This window comes from Ahaetulla prasina, chromosome 1 (genome assembly GCF_028640845.1).
Source record: "Ahaetulla prasina isolate Xishuangbanna chromosome 1, ASM2864084v1, whole genome shotgun sequence".
Lineage (NCBI taxonomy): Eukaryota > Metazoa > Chordata > Lepidosauria > Squamata > Colubridae > Ahaetulla > Ahaetulla prasina.
In genome coordinates this window covers 93,141,779-93,162,664 of record NC_080539.1, presented here as the reverse complement: position 1 = coordinate 93,162,664, position 20,886 = coordinate 93,141,779, and the positions used below count along the sequence as shown (strand labels likewise).

At 42.1% G+C, this 20,886-nt stretch overlaps 1 protein-coding gene across 1 annotated transcript in view; it reads right to left on the bottom strand.

Annotated features, from left to right (window-relative positions):
* Positions 1 to 13,469, bottom strand: part of TMEM242 (transmembrane protein 242) — a 29,271-nt gene extending 15,802 nt beyond the window's left edge. Inside the window, exons 1-3 of the mRNA XM_058168789.1 lie at positions 13,247 to 13,469; positions 10,107 to 10,207; positions 1,393 to 1,530 (exon numbers count right to left, since the gene is read on the bottom strand). Coding sequence (XP_058024772.1) covers positions 1,393 to 1,530; positions 10,107 to 10,207; positions 13,247 to 13,391 — 384 coding nt within the window. The 5' untranslated portion in view covers positions 13,392 to 13,469. The remainder of the gene's footprint in view (positions 1 to 1,392; positions 1,531 to 10,106; positions 10,208 to 13,246) is intronic.
* Positions 13,470 to 20,886: the final 7,417 nt, after the last annotated feature.

Below are 20,886 nucleotides of genomic sequence, written 5' to 3'. Positions count from 1 at the left end.
CATGATCCCGGACACTGCAACCATCATAAATATGAATCAGTTGTCAACCATCCAAATGTAAATCAAATGGCCATGGGGATGCTGCAATGGTTATAAGTGTAAAAAATGTCATAAATCACTTTTTTCAGTGCCATTGTAACTTTGAATGCTCACTATCTGAACTGTTGTAAGTCGAGGACTACCTGTATGTAACCTGGGACACTGTTCCTAGCCAAACTTGCTTCTAAAAACTGTGTCTAGTTATCCTTATTAATCCTCTCCTCTTAGCTGGTAAACAACTTAGGAAGTGACCATCAAGAGTCAAGTTAATACTGTGTTCAAAATATTCTATTCCCAAGCAAATCAGGAATAGTAAGCCAACTTTCTGATTGTTGGCCATTGTAAGAAGCAAAATGTTGAACCAAGATGGGCCTTGGCCTCATCCAGCAGGGCCATGCTTAACCTCTCATGCAGAGAAAGAGCAAAAGCCTTTTGTGTGAATCAATTCTCATTACCTAAATATAAGGAACATATCATGCTAAACCATGGTTTGTTGAATAAATTGCTATTACCTGGATTCTTACTTTGTAGTAAGTTATAAAAGGGAGGGAGTATTGATTGGAGGGGGATATTTATCCTGGATGTTTAAGCTTACTAGATTGTAGGGCTTTTGTTATTATAACCCACCAGGAGTTTTGAAAGACTTTGCTTATAATTTCATAAATAAGCAAGCAAATCATAATAGCTGTATTCACATACCTAACCTGGCCCTCCCAAACACTGTAGTTTCCTGAAGTGTACTCACCACGTTGCAAATTAAAACGAACAAATCCCAACTCTATACATATTTAACTATTTTTCATATTTATCCTTTTTAAAAAATCTAATTCATTCTTCTGCTTTTTGTTTTTTAATTTACATTTATATCCCGCCCTTTTCCGAAGACTCAGGGCGGCTTACAGTGTATAAGGCAATAGTCTCATTCTATTTGTATATTTACAAAGTCAACTTATTGCCCCCCCAACAATCTGGGTCCTCATTTTACCTACCTTATAAAGGATAGAAGGCTGAGTCAACCTTGGGCCGGGCTTGAACCTGCAGTAATTGAAGGCTATTGTGTTCTAATAACAGGCTCCTAACAGCCTGAGCTATCCACGGCCCTTTCACAGGTTTGCTTCTTTTTTGGCTATTTGCTGGTTCTTCGTTTTATTGAGCAGTCCATGCAAACATACACTATGAGATCCCAGGGAGCGGGATTTATATAATTCAGTTTTCTCACTAACTTCCCCCTAAATTAAAAAAAAAGATTCATACACACAAGACTGCCTACGTAAACAAAAATGTGTAAATGCTTATTGAATTTATGGAATTTCTAAAGCATCAAAGCATGCAACATTAGTTGAAGATACTTACATTGTGAACACCCAGAGCCTTCCAGATAGCAAAGCTAATCAATGCAACTCCACTCCAGGCATAGAGTGAACCCCATCCAAGGGCCCGTAAAGCAAGGGAAGAGCCACTTTCTGGCAAAGCTGCTGTGGCAATTACACCCTAGAATAATATATTTTTAAGTGAAAGAAAACACATTAATTGTGTACATACATAAACAAAAAGTACTGAAGAAATTATATAATGATATTAACTTTCCCTTATGATTGTATGAAAGCTATTAATTTCTCCAAATACTAATACCCCTAAAAATTATGGTTACAGGAGAGAAACATATTTATTCCTTCCTCTAAAGCAACCTGGTCCCTACCGCCTACTAGTGGGCATTCCAGCTTTCATGGTGGGCGGTAGGGGTTTTGTCCGATATTGAAGCACTTTCCTTTTTTTAATTTAATTGATTTTTTAAAAAAATTTCATAGCATTATTTAAAAACATTTTTATTAGGTTTTCATAAAATGCCCCGTGACAATTTAAATTTCTGAAAATATACTATTTGTATCCCCCGCGCATAAGTTTAGTTCACATTACGTAAGTGAAACTAAATGGCGCTATAGTGCAGCCGCAAACAAAAGAGCCTCGCCCCAGAATAGCTCGTGCATCTCCCCCCACACCACCCAGCTGTAACAGACAAGCAGAGCTGGTAGCTGGCGCCCCCCCCAAAACCCAATCTATGATGCGCGCGAGGCATGCGCAGACAACGATACGCTTTATAAATCAACATTACTGTGGAACCGGTGGGCAGTTAGAAAATTTTACTACTAACAGAGATACAAAAGTAGACGGTAGGTATAAAAAGGTTGACTACCCCTGCTCTAAAGTATCTTCCTTTAAAGAACTGTTAATGGCACATTTGTTAACATATGGCAATTAAAGCATATCACCATTTTAAGTGGTTTATGGAGATTCTCAGTCATCCAGGTCATGGTTGCCTCAAAGGTGTTTTTTTCAAAAGGCATCTGGAATTTCTTTGTTTTTCCTTGAAGATGTTTCGCTTCTCATCCAAGAAGCTTCATCCGTTCTCACAATTAATTAATTAATAATTAAGCTTAAATGAGAAGCAAAATGTCTTCGAAGAAAAACGAAGGATGTCCAGTTGCCTTTTGAAATAGCACCTTTGAGACTATCAACATGTAAGTTTCCAATTTCTTTTACAAGACCATTAATAAACTATATGTTTTAAAAGCAGATAAAAATGGGTCACTATTCATAAATGTATGATTCATGAATGTTTTTCTTCTCAGCAGTTTTTTCAGCAGCTAAATAACTTTACCAGACCTTTAAGTAACTTAAAGACAGCTATTAAAGAGAGTCAATCTCCAAAGGTACTTTAAAGGTACAATTTGAAGAAGTTGTCAGAGTAACCCAAATTACCAAACTAGGTTACTGTTACAATGTCTGGTATTGTTATTTTAAATGTTTATTTTATTATTTGTTGAATGTTTTCATAGATGGCCAATTCCTCTGTAAAAAAAACAAAACCACACACAACAATTTTGTTATGCATAGGATAAGAATATGGAGATAATACATCAAAGAATTTTTTCAAATTTTATCATGAAAAGAGAGAGTTAAAATGAAACATGGTATGGGAATTTCTGCAAAAATGAATGCCTCAGAAGAACTATAACGGAAAACTGCTGACCTGGGCTTATTAGCTCAGGAATGTCTGCTCATGAGAGAATTCCTTGAGGGGATAAAATACCCAAATAATTGTGTCATTCATAGTAAAATGCTGTCATATGATGTACACAAAAGCTACTTAGAAACTCAAAACAAGTGTTGAAAAAATGGCTGGAGAAAGACATTTTGGACTTTTCCCTAGTGATACAGAAAAGATCTTTCTAATAAAAGAAAGAAGGAGCCACTATTTTAAGAGAGTTTTGGTCACATGCTTGTTATTGTTTGCCTATAGGGCTTTTTAAAAAAAATCAACTCAGTTGACTTTGTTCTTCATATAAGTACATCACCATTAGTCGTAGCAGAATACTTGACCTTCCCCCCAAATATGTATAATTTAGTAACATTACTTTGAAAGCTTGTTTTGCTCAAAGATGGCAAGTCATGGGTGGAAATATTATGGGGAAAAAAATCTAACTTTAATCTCTTATGTAGCTATTCTAGGCTACCAGTTTCATATCTCTAAGAGAACTATTTTGAAAATTATAAAGTACATTTTATTACTGCTTAAGTACATTTTATTACTGCTTATTCTGTAGTTACGATTCTTTATTCTCCTCCTAAATAATATAAAGTCCACTGGTATTTAGACAGAAATTTAATCAATTAACAGAAATAAAAATTAAATTAATAAGAAATGACACATCATGTTTTTCATGCCTTCTACCAATTTTATTAAACAAATGATTGTTACGAATACTTGCATAACAAAGAATTTATACTAGTTCAGTACACTGGATCCCCTTAAGTCTGGTTTGAGTATTAAGTTGAATTACTTTAGACTCACCTGTGATATATTTAAAACCATCCTAAAATTATTAGTTGTTTCAAGATATAATTCCATAATGTTTTAGGCAATTTGCTTCCCCATTTTCAAGAATTCGTGCCTCATCTACTTACATCTGCCTTAACAGGTCTTTCAAGGGGGAAAGGTGGCTTGGCAGTTTTGCAGCTCTTTATCCCCATCGTATAGCACCACATGGATTCTTTTGGCATACAATTAGACAAAAGGCCACAAAATGAAATAAGACTATGGAAGCTATGTGTAAGCTATTCATTTCTTTTTTGTATGGAAAAGGGAGACAGGAGGAATCTTTCTTTCTCCAAAATTATAAAATTTGGGGAAGGTTAAGTATTTCTTGCTCATTTTTTGTTCTGCAAGATGGATCAGCATTATCAATAATCTTCAGGCATTTTGAGGAATTGAAGAGAGGAAATAGCACAAGTGCTCAACATCAAGAAGCAGCCAGGCAATTTGTTAAAGGATGAAATAAACAAGCCATCTTTCAGTTAAAATTAGCTTAGATCATTTAATATAGGAAAAGACCCTCAACATATATCCACTGGGGAAAATATCTAAACATCCTGCCGAAAGCAGGAGTCCTTATACCAGCGGTTCTCAACCTGTGGGTCGCGACCCCGTTGGGGGTCGAATGACGATTTGCCAGGGGTCGCCTAAGACCATCGGAAATATGGGAAGTATACTCGTGAGTCGAAGAATCACGAATTCGGCTTCAGGCCGATGAATTAAAAAAGAGAGAAATCTTTGCTCTGATGTCTCCCTCTCAAGCCAGCTGCAATCACTCCCAATCGCTAGCCTAATCTGGCTTCAGGCGCGATAAATTTAATAGGGGAGGAGTCTCCGCTTTAATGCCTCCGTCCTCAAGGCAATCGTAAGCAGTTCAGATCGCTAGCCAATATGGCTTCAGGCGCGATAAATTCAAAACGAAAATAATTTTATGGTTGGGGTCGCCACATCGTGGGGAATTATATTAAAGGGGTCGCCTCATCGTGGGGAATTGTATTAAAGGGGTCGCAGCACTATAAAGGTTGAGAACCACTGCCTTATACCATCTTGGACAAAGGGTTGCCCAATCTTTTCTTCAAGACCTCCAGGGATGGAGCACCCACAGTGCTGAGAGCAAATTGATTAACCATTCTTACTGTCAGGAAATTCCAGGTTGGATCTCCTTCTGACAAGCTTCCACCCATTGCTATTTTTCCTGCCTACAAGTGCTATGGAAAATAAAATCAATACCCTGTGACAGCCCTTCAAGTATTGGAAGAATGCTATCACATTTCCTCTGAGCCTTCTCTTCGTTAATATCTAGTTCCCTCAGTTATTCATTATGATTTAGCCTCTAGACCCCTTATCATCTTTGTTGCTCTTCTCTGCATTCTTTCTAGGGTCTCAGGATCTTTTTTGAATCATGGTGACCAAAACTGGATACAGTTACAATTAAGGGAAAATATATCCAAGTAAAAACAATTGTTTGCTTAAAGTTTTTATTTCTTTATTGATAGTATTTAAAAAGGATCGTTCCTACAGGACCCTTTGGGGTTTTTTAGATAGATTTTTAAGGGGAGGGAGGGGGAAGTCGGGTAATGGGGGATACTCGTCGGGGAGGGGTTTTTTAAAGGGGGGGAGGGAAGAGTCGGGTAGGGGGAGAAACCCATTTGGGAGGGTATGTCTAGTCCCTGCGTCTGCTCACGGCATCATTCTACCTAGTCCGAAGGGGGTGGGGAGAAGGAGGTGTTCATAGTGTAGAGTATCGTCCATCTGTACGGTAAGTGGGAGGGGAAGATATGGCGGAGGCGTGGGGCCGCATCATTCTTTGGGAGCACGTGTTCGCTGTTTAAAAGCGATCACGTGCTCCGGCCCCTCAGTCCTTACTCGTTCCCCGGATGGTCAAGACCCTCAGAGTTTGGGTCTTCGGCTGATGCTGTGCAATGCCCGGTCCGTGATTAATAAGGCTCCCCTGATTTGTGATCTTATTCAGAGGGAGGCCGCGGACTTTACGGGCATTACGGAGACCTGGTTGGGCACAGAAAGGGGTGTACCCCTGATTGAACTGTGCCCTCCGGGTTTCCGAGCATTCCATCAGCCGAGAGCCCAAGGTAGGGGTGGAGGGGTGGTGGTTGTGATTAGAGAAAGTCTAAAGCCGAGGGAGTCCACTGTACCTCAGATAGCCGGTTGTGATCCCTCCTTGTGAAGTGGGGCCATAGGAATCAGATGGGTGTGTTGATCACGTACCTGGCTCCTTGCTGCGTGACTACAGCCCTACCTGAGCTGCTGGAGGTGCTTGCCGGAGTGGCGGTTGAGATTCCCAGACTTTTGGTCATGGGGGATTTCAACTTGCCATCGGCCGGCTTGTCATCAACGGCAGTCCAGGAGTTCCAGGCTTCCATGACGGCCTTGGACCTGATTCAAATAACTGATGGCCCTACACACATTGGGGGTGGCACACTGGACTTGATTTATATCTCTGGACAGTGGTTTAATGATCTGGAATTAGGAGATTTAGTGACGGAACCTGTGTCATGGTCAGATCATTTTCTCCTTCGCTTGGACTTTCGAACCGCCGCTCACCACCACAGGGAGACGGAACCAATGCGTTGGTTCCGTCCCAGGCGCCTGATGGACCCTGAGAGGTTCCTGACGGAGCTTGGGCCGTTCCCTGAGGATCTTGCCCACGGCACGGCTGAAGAACTAGTAGCGGCCTGGGAACAGGCCGCGGCTGGGGCTTTGGACCGTGTCGTGCCTTTGCGGCCTCTGACCCGGCGTAGATCTCAATTGGCTCCTTGGTTTTCTGAGGAGTTGAGAGAGATGAAACGCCGGAGAAGACGCCTAGAGAGTACCTGGAGGTCTAGACGTTCCGAGGCTGATCGGACACTAGTTAGGTCTTTCTCTAAGACCTACCTAGTGGCACTGAGGGAGGCGAAACGTTCTTACGTTTCCACCCTCATTGTGTCGGCAGATAACCGCCCGGCCGCCCTGTTTCGGGTGACCTGCTCTCTCCTTCATCAGGAGGGGCGGGATGACCCCTTGCAGGGACGTGCTGAGGAGTTTAACGGTTATCTATACGATAAAATCGTTCAGCTTCGGGATAGTTTAGACCAAAATTGCGATGATCCAAGTGAGATGACGGAGACGCGTCTTGTTGAGGTTATTTGGGATGAGTTTGATTCTGTGGCTCTCGAGGACGTGGACAGGTTACTGGGGAGGCTACATGCGACCACATGTTTACTGGACCCGTGTCCCTTCTGGTTGGTGCTGGCCACACAGGAGATGACACGAGGCTGGCTCCAGGGAATTATAAATGCTTCATTGTTGGAAGGGGTTTTCCCCGCCGCCTTGAAAGAGGCGGTGGTGAGACCCCTCCTCAAGAAGCCTTCCCTGGACCCGGCTATTTTAGGAAATTATCATCCAGTCTCCAGCCTTCGTTTTGTGGCGAAGGTTGTAGAGAGTGTGGTGGCATGGCAGCTCCCCCGGTACCTGGATGAAGCTGTCTATCTAGACCCGTTCCAGTCCGGCTTCCGGTCCAGACATAGTACGGAGACAGCTTTGGTCACGTTGGTGGATGACCTCTGGAGGGCCAGGGATAGGGGTTGTTCCTCTGCCCTGGTCCTGTTAGATCTCTCGGCGGCTTTTGATACCATCGACCATGGTATCTTGCTGCACCGGTTGGAGAGTTTGGGAGTGGGAGGCACCGTTTATCGGTGGTTCTCCTCCTATCTCTCTGACCGGATGCAGACGGTGCTGACAGGGGGGCAGAGATTGACCGCGAGGCGCATTACTTGTGGGGTGCCTCAGAGGTCGATTCTCTCGCCTCTCCTGTTCAACATCTATATGAAGCCGCTGGGCGAGGTCATCAGTGGCTTCGGGGTGAATTATCATCTATACGCTGATGACACACAGCTGTACTTTTCCACCCCGGGCCACCCCAACGAAGCTGTCGAAGTGCTGTCCCGGTGCCTGGAAGCCGTACGGGTCTGGATGGGGAGAAACAGGCTCAAGCTCAATCTCTCCAAGACGGAGTGGCTGTGGATGCCGGCACCCCGGTACAGTCAGCTGGAAAGGGTGCGCAACTTGGGTATTCTCCTGGATGGACGGCTGTCGTTTGAAGATCATTTGGCAGCCGTCTCCAGGAGAGCTTTTTACCAGGTGCGCCTGGTCCGCCAGTTGCGCCCCTTCCTTGACCGGGATGCCTTATGCACGGTCACTCACGCTCTTGTCACTTCTCGTTTGGATTATTGCAATGCTCTCTACATGGGGCTTCTCCTGAAGTGCACCCGGAGGCTTCAGTTCATTCAGAATGCAGCTGCGCGGGTGATTGAGGGAGCCTCACGCTGCTCCCACGTAACACCGCTCCTGCGCAGTCTGCACTGGCTTCCTGTGGTCTTTCGGGTGCACTTTAAGGTTTTGGTTACCACCTTTAAAGCGCTCCATGGCTTAGGGCCCGGGTACTTACGGGACCGCCTGCTGTTACTTTATGCCTCCCACCGACCGGTACGCTCACACAGAGAGGGTCTTCTCAGGGTGCCGTCCGCCAAGCAATGCCGGCTGGCAGCCCCCAGGGAAAGGGCCTTCTCTGTAGGAGCTCCTACCCTTTGGAACGAACTTCCCCCTGGTTTGCGCCAATTACCCGACCTTCGGACCTTTCGCCGTGAGCTGAAAACGCATTTATTAAAGACTTGTAATAGGGTGGGAAGAAAAGGTAGAATTTGGTTTGGTTTAGAATCCACAATTTAGTATAATTTCACTGTATCTTCACCATCTAAATTTGAAATCATCAGCCTCATGGTGGAAAAAAATAGGATATAAATTTAGTAAGTAGTCTATGTTACAATGACATCAATGATATCAGGACTGGATTTCTGGAACGATATTTGAACTCCAGCGGATAATAAATCCCAATCATTGTTCTATTTATCATGCTTAATCTCACAAAGACCTGTATTCCACCCATAAAACAGAGTTCAACAAAATGCCTCCTGGTTCAAAGCTTAGGAGACTGTAACTCTAGACTTAACTCTGTTCCATTTATTTTAGCTTTCATTTTTACCTATATCTTCTTTGTAAATCCCACCCGCCAAAAAAGCTATTCTCTTAGCAGGCACCTACCTACAGTAAGGTATATAGTATTGTATCTTGTTGTTGTTGTTGTTGTTGTTGTTGTTGTTGTTGTTGTTGTTGTTGTTGTTGTTATTATTATTAATTATATTTGTATACCGCCCATCTCCCGAAGGACTCAGGGCGGTTCACAGTCAAAAACAACAGAAAAACATATAATACATAAAAAAAGCTAAAAAGAATAGACAGTTAAATTCAATTGATGCTCTAACTTTTAAATACAAATTTAAAACCTCATTTAAACCCTTTTTTTTTAAATCCCAAATTTAAAACTACGTTCAAGCTAGTCCTGCTCTTCGAAACAGCAGCGTCTTCAGCTCGCGGCGGAAGGACTTGAGATCGGGGAGTTGACGAAGCCCCAGAGGAAGCTCGTTCCAGAGGGTAGGGGCCCCCACAGAGAAGGCCCCCCCCCTAGAGGTCGCCAGCCGACATTGTTTAGCTGACGGTATCCGGAGGAAGCCCTCTCTGTGAGAGCGCACTGGTCGGTGAGAGGCTAATGGTGGCAGTAGGCGGTCCCGTAAATATCCCGGTCCTAGGCCATGGAGCGTTTTAAAGGTGATAACAAGTACCTTGAAGTGAACCCGGAAGACCACTGGGAGCCAGTGCAGATTACGCAGGAGGGGTGTCACATGGGAGCCAAAAGGTGCTCCCTCTATCACCCGCGCAGCCGCATTCTGGACCAGTTGGAGTCTCCGGGTACCCTTCAAGGGGAGCCCCATGTAGAGAGCATTACAGTAGTCCAGGCGGGATGTAACCAGGGCATGAGCAACCGTGCATAAGGCAGCCCGATCCAGAAAGGAACGTAACTGGCGTATCAGGCGAACCTGATGAAAAGCTCCCCTGGTGACGGCTATCATATGATCTTCAAAAGACAGCCGTGCATCCAGGAGGACGCCCAGATTACGAGCCCTTTATATACTATATTGCATAATATGAGTCCCTTGGGAGATAGGGCGGTATAGAAATGTGATTAAATAAATAAATTAAATAAATAAATAAATAAATATATCTATATTGCATCACTATTATTCCATTACGACACACTTTTGAAATATCAGAACTGCAAAAGAACTTCAAATAAACTAACCTTATTGAACCAATTGGGACTTTTCTTTTTCGCCACAGCAAGTGTCATACCAAAACCTGCTAGCATTCCTGCAGTAGCAACAGAAGCAAGAAAAAGCCCACCTGCCAAAGATAGAAAGCAAGGAAAGATTAAATTATCAGTTCCATTTTATAGTATCATGAAAAAATGAGATCCATAAAACTCTATTTGAAACAAAAGCCTTTTAGTGCTGACTAGAAGAAAAACTATCAAACTGTCACAATTGCCAAAATATGCACGATAGCTTATTTATTATACACAAGTTAAAAACAATAGAACAAAAGGATATATAACAATTGGAATTGTTAAATCAACTGTTAGGAATAGCCAACACTCCAGAAGATTAAGATACAGAAGGATCTTGACAGACTTGAACATTGGGTGCTATCTAATAAAATGTCATTCAATGGTGAAAGGTAAGCCCTTGATGTGATGACTCGGTGTCTTGAGGCCGTTCGGGTCTGGATGGGGATGAACAGACTCCGACTCAACCCATCCAAGACGGAGTGGCTGTGGATGCCAGCGTCCCGGCAGTCAGCTTACCCCATTGCTGACTGTGGGGGGCGAATCGTTAGCCCCCAGGGAATCGGTGCGCAATTTAGGTGTTCTCCTGGACGCACGGCTGTCTTTAGAAGACCATCAGATGGCTGTCACCAGGGGAGCTTTTTATCGCCTGATTCGCCAATTGCGCCCTTTCCTGGATCGGGACTTGTTATGCACAGTCACTCATGCCCTCGTCACTTCCTGTCTGGATTACTGCAGTGCTCTCTACATGGGGCTCCCCTTGAAGAGCACCCGGAGGCTCCAACTGGTACAGAATGCGGCCGCGTGGGGGATTGAGGGAGCACCGTGTAGCTCCCATGTAACATCTCTCCTGCGCAGCCTGCACTGGTTGCCGGTGGTCTTCCGGTGCGCTTCAAGGTGTTGGTCATCACCTTTAAAGCGCTCCATGGCATGGGACCGGGATATCTACGGGACCGCCTGCTGCTGCCAGTTACCTCCCATCGTCCGGTGCGTCCAGTGCGCTCCCACAGGGAGGGCCTCCTTAGGGTGCCGTCGGCCAACCAATGTCGGCTGGCGGCCCCCAGGGGAAGAGCGTTCTCTGTGGGGGCCCCGGCTCTGTGGAACGAGCTGCCGGTGGGACTCCGTCTTCTCCCTGATCTTCGGACCTTAAAGCGCGAGCTCAAGACCTTCTTTTTTCACTAAGCGGGGCTGGCCTGATTGATTTTAAATTTTGTGGGTTTTTAGTGGGTTCTTTACAGGGGTTTTTATCTTTCTGTAATTTTCTTATTTAACTATTTTTAACATACGGCGTTTAAATTAGATTTTTAAATTTGGTACTGTATTTTAAATTTTTTTCTGGATTATTGTTGTTTTATCTGCTGTACACCGCCCTGAGTCTTTGGAGAATGGCAGTATAAAAATGTAAATAAATAAATAAATAAATAAATAAATAAATAAATAAATAAATAAATAAATAAATAAGTTTCTACATTTAGGCAAAAAAAATCAAATGCATATAGTATAGGTGGTACCTAGCTCAATAGTAGTAGTTGTGAGAGTGATTTTGGAGTCCTAGTGCACAATCACTTAAATATGAGCCAGCAGCATGCTACAGCTGCCTAAAAAGCCAATGCAGTCATAGGCTGCATTAACAGTGGGATAGAACAGAGAGTTAGAATCAAGATCACGTGACATGGTAATAGTCCATTTTCAGCTTATAAGACTGTGCCACTGAACAGCCGAGAGTGCAATTTGGGTCTCTTTATATCGGAATAATTACTGTTATACATTATTTGGGATCTATCTTATTTTATGAAAGCAGCCTCTCTTTAGAAAAGAGGTATACACTGATTTCACTAAGTTCACTCATGTAAATATTCTACTGCAGAATCAATAGTCTGCTTGTGATTAAAGACAGTTATCCAAGGGAAAAATCGGCCCAACCTACATCCAGACTGTAAGAGCCTACCAACATTTGCATGTCTGCAAGATAGTTACACACAAAACTAAATTGTTACACAAAAATCATCTATGCTTCGAAGGAAGTGTTCCATCACATCTCCCAAAATGAAGGAGATCAGGGTTTTTTTAATGTTTATTTTACTTCTGTCTCTATTTTTTACACTGTGTACCGAATTATTGTGTTTATTTTGGTCAATTAAGCTAACACAGATTTATCTAGTTCTGAGCTTTTCGAAGCAGAAAGTTTGTCCTTCAGAATTCAATTAATGCCATGTGTTCAAATAATATTCATATGTAGGAATAAATCAATGCCCAATTAAATCAGATGCACTGTTTTTCATGGATAAAACTGGTCTTATTAATATTGCAAACATTACAACACAACCCTAATCATGAGCTATGATTTAATGATATAAAATAAGCTTCCAATTTATTCATATATTCACATCTTCTCCAGCTATTTTTTAAGAATAAAAGGTAAGCTGAAGCTTGATAACTTTCCCTCAACTTTCATGATCTCCGGAGCCAAAAAAGGAAGCTTCCAAATTCGAAATACAGAATAGTTGGAACCTCTAGGTTCAGGGAGCCTCTGAACTATTAAATCCACCTATATCAATCAAAGCTGAAAAGATTTCAGTTCTAGCACACATGTGCATGCACACACGCACACACAAAATCACTTTTTTTTCCCTTTTCTTTCTTCATCCCATTACATCAATAAAACCCTATGTCCCAAAGATGCTTTTTCAAAAGTTGCCTCTTGAAAAAGCACCTTTGGGACCATGACCTGGATGGCTGAGCATTTCCATAGACATTTAAACATCCTATGGTCTCCTGGTAACGGGAGCAGGACCTCTGAGCTACCTAAATATTTGGTTCTTACTGAAACTGATTCTAATGGAAAGAAATCAGGTTCCATGTGAGATGAGGTTGAATCCTTCAAACACGTGAAGCAGTGAAGAAGCGGGACGCTCGCTGTGCAAAAACTGCTCCTTGAGGATACTTTCAGTACGACTTCGCCTAATTCCCGGACGCTCCAGAGGTTAAGAGCTGGGTTTCAAACGCTCAGGAAGACCCCTTCAATTCGGCAACCTCGCGTTCCCAAGAATTGCCCTCTTTTTCACGTGTTTGCAACTAAGCCGCTGGCAGCAAGTGACCTTTGATTGCGAAACGTCGCTGTCGCTGCTCGTCTTCAGTCGGGGTCGTGTTGAGATCAGGGCTCCCCGAAGCCTGAAGCGTTCGCTTATCGGCGACCCCCAAAAGGGGACCCCGCGTATCCGCTTCTGGGGCAAGCGGCCCCATGCTCGGAGGAACTTCAGGGCCTGGGAGGGAAGTCTCCGAGCCTCCCCTCCACAGCTACCCGGATGGAGATGGAGAGGGAGGCGGATTCGCGTTTTTGTGCTGCCGGGATCTGCGGCGGAAACAAGCGGAGCTATTGCAGCGCGTCGGCGATGTTGCGGCTGCTTTTTGCCGTGCAGATGGTGGAGATATCCTCGAAGGTTTGGCTGTGATTTGTTAGGTTCTGGTGGAAGGATAGAGGATAAATTCAAGTAGAATTAGAGGGCCTTACTCCAAGTATTTTAAGTGGTGTAGGATAAGACATCCCTGAAACTAGTAAGTTTCAGAATGAGGTCCTCCGAAATCAATTGGTGGAGGGGGATCTAAAAAAAAAAGCGCCTTTTCTACAATTGTGTTAAATATTTAGGGATAAGCAGCACCACTTTTTAAAGCATTGGTCCTCCTGCAGCAGTTATACCAACAACAACAACCTTTTTATAAAAAGATATGTGAATGACCTTTGGATGAACCAAATGCTCAATGCAAAAGTGCTTGAGATCCATTTCCTGAGTTTGAATGGGTACATAAGGTTTTTAAGACAGGCAAGATAGGCCATGCTCTATGTGCTAATTTATAGGAAAGTAGGCATTATGAATGCAGTACCAAAGGACAAGGGGTGGCAGTATAAGGGTCTTCCTTGGTTGAAGGGGAAGATACTTGAGGCTCAGGCATTTTTACAAGTTCTTTATGAACATAATCCAGATTTTGATTGCACTTCCATAAGCGCTCTATTAAGATGAACATATTGTCCCTAAATCCTGAGGCTGATGCTCAGTCCCTTGTAGTTGAAGGTAAAGTCCTAAAGAAGTCACATACACATCCTTTTAGTGTCTAGGTGTGTGGGAGTTGTGATCTGAAAAAATAGTTTACAAACACTTTCTGGTGAAACAGTTGAATTTTTTCCATTTTATTTGTAATGTATCCAGGACAGAAAACTTAGTTTCTCTGAGAGATTGTTTACTTCTGTCAGTCCTGCAAGGTTGGGCCAGGAAGTCAACTCCACAAGAAAATTAAAACTACTTTTATTGAGATTAGCTATAATAATATGATCTTGGAAGTCTGACTACTATACCTTCACCCCCTTCTTGCTCTCTGATGAAACTAGGCAGGCACTTGCTTGAGCTAAACGTTATCTTAACAGTAGTTATGGACTTTAAAAAAATGTCAATTCCTTTTGCCTAGATAAGAATTATTGAACGATTACTATCATGAGCAGGATGAGTCTACAGACAATTTCACAAAAATCAAAGCAGCTCATTTTCTTTTTAAATGCTGATGAGGCAAAGGAGATTCAGACATTCACTAGCCATGTCAGATTGCATCATTTTAGCTATTAAATCAAGCCTTTTAGTAATATTATTGCTTCTGAATATAATCAGTAATTAATCAAATTCTGCAATTCATGTGCAGACATGGGGTATTCTTAATCAGATAGACTTTGACTTTGTCTAAATCTCTTTAACAAAGTGCTTCTCAAACATAAAAGTAAGATCAGATAATGTATCACAGTCAGATTGTGATGTGGCTCACCCTTGTTTCCTTGCTTCCTTTGATAAATTGCAAGGTCACATGGATCATAAGAAAATTTTCTAGCAAAATTATAATTATAAAGATTATTGAAGAAAAAAAATACAGTGAAGAGACAAACTTTAAAAAAAAATCTACTATGTCTCCCCCATAACCCAATTTCAAAGCTATTCCTGAAGTCAACAAAGGCAACAGTATGGTCTTGACTTTTAAAGTAACAATGCTTCTTCTTACTTGTGATCACACAATCTGTCCATACAAACAACAATTTACAGATAACTTTTATAATTTAAATGAAGTCAACACATTCCATCCAAAGGGCCATTACTTCCTTGATTTCAAGAAATCCTAAGTATTTGGAAGACATTACATTTGCTATATGGACGTATTTGAAGCAGACTGATTTCCTGAAGTTCTAGTGTGAGCATCACTGATAAATTACCAATTGGTCTTGACTCTTAGTGATCATATAGATTTCTTCATGACAATTGGGGCGTGCATAAGAGCACAAGCGTGCCTACCGTTCCTGTCCTGTTGTTTCCCTCCATTATATCCAATTAATATAGTTATTACATACTTAGGCTTATATATATGCTTATATATTGTACAGTCATTTCATGTTTATGCTTATATATACTGTTGTGACAAAATAAATAAATAAAATAAATAAATAAATTGGCGCCTAACTTGAGAACTGAATGACTTATTTGTTTTTGTACTGAGAGGTATTTTAGACTAAATTCTGGGATTAGAATTTATAATGAGCTGCAACAGTCCAATAATACTTTCTCTGATGTCACTCATCTGGTAACTTGCCAAATGTCCACACTAAATAATTTTTTGTTTGGTTCCATTCCATACCATTAATTTTTTAGTAGTGCTTTCTCTCTTCCCTCAACATTATTTTTGCAGGGTATATGAGCTGCTTTAATCCCCCTTTTGGTTATTGAAGTAGTCAGGGTTGTGATCTGTCCAGCTCCTATTTTCCCCTTTAGTAGTCATGGCCATGTCCTTCCCCACAGTTGCCAAGTGCTGTGCTCTGTGACCATTTTGTCTTGAATTCCAGGAGAGGCAAGAAACATAATTTCTGTATAGGAATATGCCCACAAAATGCCTGAATGGCACTTGACCTATTTTTTAGTTCAGGGCTCTTTTGAACAAATGCTAGTCTGTGCTGTTGCAAAGATTGAGATGACTTCAGGGAAGGAATGCTATTTAAAAATTTTCTCTGGCATACGATGGAAGCAAAAGTTGGATTGTGAAGAAGGAGTATTGATGCTTTTGAACTTTGGAGTTGGAGAAAATTCCTGAGAGTAGCATGAACATCCAAGAAAACAAGTGGATATTTGAACAAATCAACTCAGAATTCTCATGTGAGGAATAAATGATTAGGCTCAAATTATCCAATTGGGCCACGTTACACAAAGACCAATGGCTCAGTGTGTATAAACTCTGAATTTATCAGCTAGAAAGCTGACAGCCCAGGTTCAGACCCCATATGATGGGATGAGCTCCTATTACCTGCCCCAGCTCCTGCCTGTCTAGCAATTCAAAACAATGTGAGTAGATAAATAGGTACCACTTCGGTGGGAAGGTAACACCATCTTATGTGCCTCTGAATTGTCATGCTGACCACATGACCATGGAAGCATCTTTGGACAACACTGGCTTCCTCGGCTAAGAAACAGAAATGAGCACTGCCCCTTAGAATTGGACATGACTGGACAGGGGAAACATTATCTTTACCTTTACACAAAGACTTAGATTTTTTGAAAAATACTCTAATGCTAGAAAAGAAGGAAGGAAAGAGAAGAGACTAGCAACAGGGTGGATAGCCTCAGTTCCAGTAACAATGAGTACAGTGTTGGAAGACCTGAAAAACCAGGTTGGGAACAGATCATCCTAGAAAAAATTTCTATGTTGCTAAGAATTGAACTGACCTGATGCATATAATCAAATAAACATAATTCGACCCTGAAAGATTTATACACGCGCCTGTACAAATTTCAAAATCGCTCCAAGAGTCCTGGTCTCTCATTGCTGGGGTTAAACTTCCAAAGGATGATTTAAGTAAGAATTGCGTAAAGTTCATTATACAATTTAGAGCTGAAAGGAGGAATGGAGTCTGACAAGTCTGATTTTAAATGGGTATTTTCTGTACAGGTCTCAATTTATTGCTAATCAGCCTGAGACTTTTGAAAAAGGTGCACATGCTAGAAATCATTGCCTAAAATGTATAAGTAAATAAATTATGCAGTAATTCTTTCCATCTGACTTATCTGTTCTTATGTAGAAACCATTATGTACACTTTCCTTCTTTAGCGAGCCTATCTTTAGTTTCCCAGAACCATTTCTGCTGCCCTGGCTGAAGTTTTCTAGTAAACATTTCATGCTGGCATTGATCAGTGGTTTTATAGCATCATAAATACACATAATGCTTTATCTAATTAAGAGATAAACTGCCTGCAGTAATGTACTTGCTTAGATGGAGTCATCCTTTAGTGTTTACATTTGTTAGGGTCTATTGTCATTTGGGACTTAAAACAATACAGTTCAGAAAAAAATATTTATAATTCAATGACAATTTTGTATACAATATTGCCTAAGTGAAGAGGTTCATTTTTATTATGTATCGGGTTCTCAATATTTTCTTCGCCTGACCCCCTTTAAATGCTTTTTGTGGCCACAGACCATGGCCAAGACTTAACTCAAGATTTAAATCATAATGTTTCTTCAAGCCTTTGCCAACACCCTGTGCTGACATCACACCCTTACCAGGGGTCCGTGCACCACAGGTTGAGATTTACTGTTAAATTTGATTATTACATTTTTCTTCAAGACAGCTCAGAGCATGCTCAGAACTGGCTCTTTCCTTACTCATTTTGTCCACACAACAATCTTGTGTGGTTGATTAGCTGAGAAAAGATTCTTTTTAGTTGATTTACACCCCACATTTAAACTAAAGTTTTAATGTCCCTGCCTTAGTGGTGAAATCCACTTACCTTCGCTACCGGTTTGGGAACGGGAGTGCGCTATGCTACCATATGCACATGCGCAGATGGTAAAAAAAAGGACATAATGACGTCCCAGCGGGAGGGTGGAGCCTCTCACCACTGGTGCTACCAGTTCAGATAGAACCGGGGGGGGGGGATTTCACCGCTGCCCTGCCTCCTTTCCCCCCCAACAGCAACAATTCTATGAGGTAGACTGGCCAAGAGCGACTGATTCAGTGTTGCCCAGTCAGCTTTCATGCACTGATCTGTGGGGCTGAGTAGTGGGGATTTGAGCTTGATTCTTTTTTTTTTTTTTTTTGACATTGGAAGGAGCTGGTGATTCTGACATTGATGTTTCCCCTTTAATCATGAAATATCATTTCTTACTTTGGGGAGAGAATATGTTTGTGGAGAAAATTCCCTCTAGGTTTGCAGCCTCAAGTGAGATGTATTGTCTAGGAATGAAAACCTTTTCTTTATTAAACGATCCTTTTTTTTTTTTGCCTCTTCCCTCAAGTCTTTCTGCTGAGCAGACACTCCATGCTGTCTCTCCGCATACCACAGCAGAATTACAGGCAGTCCCTTGTGATCCCCAAAACGTTTCATACTTGGAACTGCACCTGAGCTTTAAGAGCATCTGCTGAAAAGGGACTGACTTGAATCAGTCCCAGATTGATATTTATTTATTTATTTATTTATTTATTATTTAAATTTGTATACCGCCCTTCTCCCGAAGGACTCAGGGCAGTTCACAGCCAAGTAAAAATACATAATACACTATAAATACAATTAAAATACAATTAAAAAACTTATTAAATTGGCCAGAATTAAAATTTAGAAATAAAACCCATTAAAAACCCATAAACTTAAAAAACTAACCCAGTCCAGCGCAGGTGAATAAGTGAGTTTTAAGCTCGCGGCGAGAGGTTCGGAGGTCCGGAAGTTGACGAAGTCCTGGGGGGAGTTCGTTCCAGAGGGCGGGAGCCCCCACAGAGAAGGCCCTTCCCCTGGGCGCCGCCAGACGACACTGTCGCGCCGACGGCACCCTGAGGAGTCCCTCTCTGTGAGAGCGCACGGGTCGGTGAGAGGTATTCGGTAGCAGCAGGCGGTCCCGTAAGTAACCCGGCCCTATGCCATGGAGCGCTTTAAAGACGTTCACCAACACCTTGAAGCGCACCCGGAAGGCCACAGGTAGCCAGTGCAGCCTGCGCAGGATAGGTGTCACTCGGGAGCCACGAGGGGCTCCCTCTATCACCCGCGCAGCTGCATTCTGGACTAACTGTAGCCTCCGGATGCCCCTCAAGGGGAGCCCCATGTAGAGAGCATTGCAGTAGTCCAGACGAGACGTCACAAGGGCGTGAGTGACTGTGCACAAGGCATCCCGGTCTAGAAAGGGGCGCAACTGGCGCACCAGGTGAACCTTGTGGAAAGCTCTCCTATCAGAACAGAATAGAATAACAGATATTTTTATTTTATTTTATTTTTTCATCAAGCATGTATTTTATGACAGCTACAAGTGTAAACATAATTATAAATACATGTAAAGGATACGAATAAAAGAAAACATTAGGACAGGGATGGTAGGCATGCTGTTGTGCTTATGCCCGCCCCTTACAGACCTCTTAGGAATGGGGTGAGGTCAACAGTAGACAATCTAAGGTTAAAGTTTTGGGGATTTGGGGAAGAAACCACAGAGTCAGGTAGGAAGAAACCACAGAGTCAGGTGTTGAGAATTCTATTACTGAAGTCGTTTTTTCTGCAGTCTAGTTTGGATTGGTTTACCATCCAATCCCCCCCCCCAAAAAAAAGTTGGAAGGGATCTTGGAGGTTTTCTAGTCCAACCCCCTGCCGAGCAGGAAACCCTATACCAGTGGTGGGTTGCCCCCAGTTTGGACTGGTTCTATAGAACCGATAGTAAAACCAGCAGAAGGCTCCACCCATTGACCCAAACATCATCATGGGCATGGCTTGGTGGACATGGCAGAAGAAGGGTACTGCAAAATCTCCATTCCCTCCCCACTCCTGGGGGAAGGATATTGTAAAATCTCCATTCCCACCCCACTCGGGCTGCCAGAGGTGGTATTTGCTGATTCTCCGAACTGCTCAAAATTTCTGCTACCGATTCTCCAGAACCTGTCAGAACCTGCTGGATTTCACCCCTGGTTAACATGCTGTGTGAATCCAGCCATAAAATGCTTTTTGCCTAAAACCAGGATCTTTATACAGGAAAAGGGAAGGAAAAGGAATGTATCTGCTTAAGATTTCGTCACATTCATTGATGAATTATGATATGCATTACTTTAGACAATGTCTGCCCTTTCTTCAGCTGGAAAGACTTCTGTAATGTTTCCCAAATCAATAAACAATTTATTCAGGTTTTATTTATCCATGGGGGAAAGGATCAAAAAGTCAAGTCCACTATCTCTGTTTTAAAAAGACACAGTGAAGTAAAAAGGATACAGAGGGAAAAGGAATCAAGGATGCTCGTGTGCTAATATGTAATGTTATCTTAGGGGTTGTTTTTTTTAATGAGGTTATTCAATTTGTTTAAATTAAATCTGCTGTAGCTCACCCTTTTATTTCCAGTAAAAATAATGATAATAAGCTACCACTTGTCCAATATTCTGATGATACTCCTTAGTCTGTCCAGGGGGGAACTCTTAGCCTTCCACTCAGGGCATCTCCCTTCAATCCAGCACCATCGAAAAGTAGAAAGGAAGGTGTTTGAGATCTTCCCACCCAGACCCAAGAAATGCAGGCTTCAACAAGTTTTGTGTCATTCCTGAAACAGAAGTTGCAGGGCGGTTCTGCATATAGGGAAAATTTCAATGGGAATTTCTCTTACTAAGCCAATTAGTAAATTTCTAGATATGAAAATGAGAATCATTGAAAAAAGGGTAATATGCTAGAAAAATAGGTAGAATTTTATGATTTATATC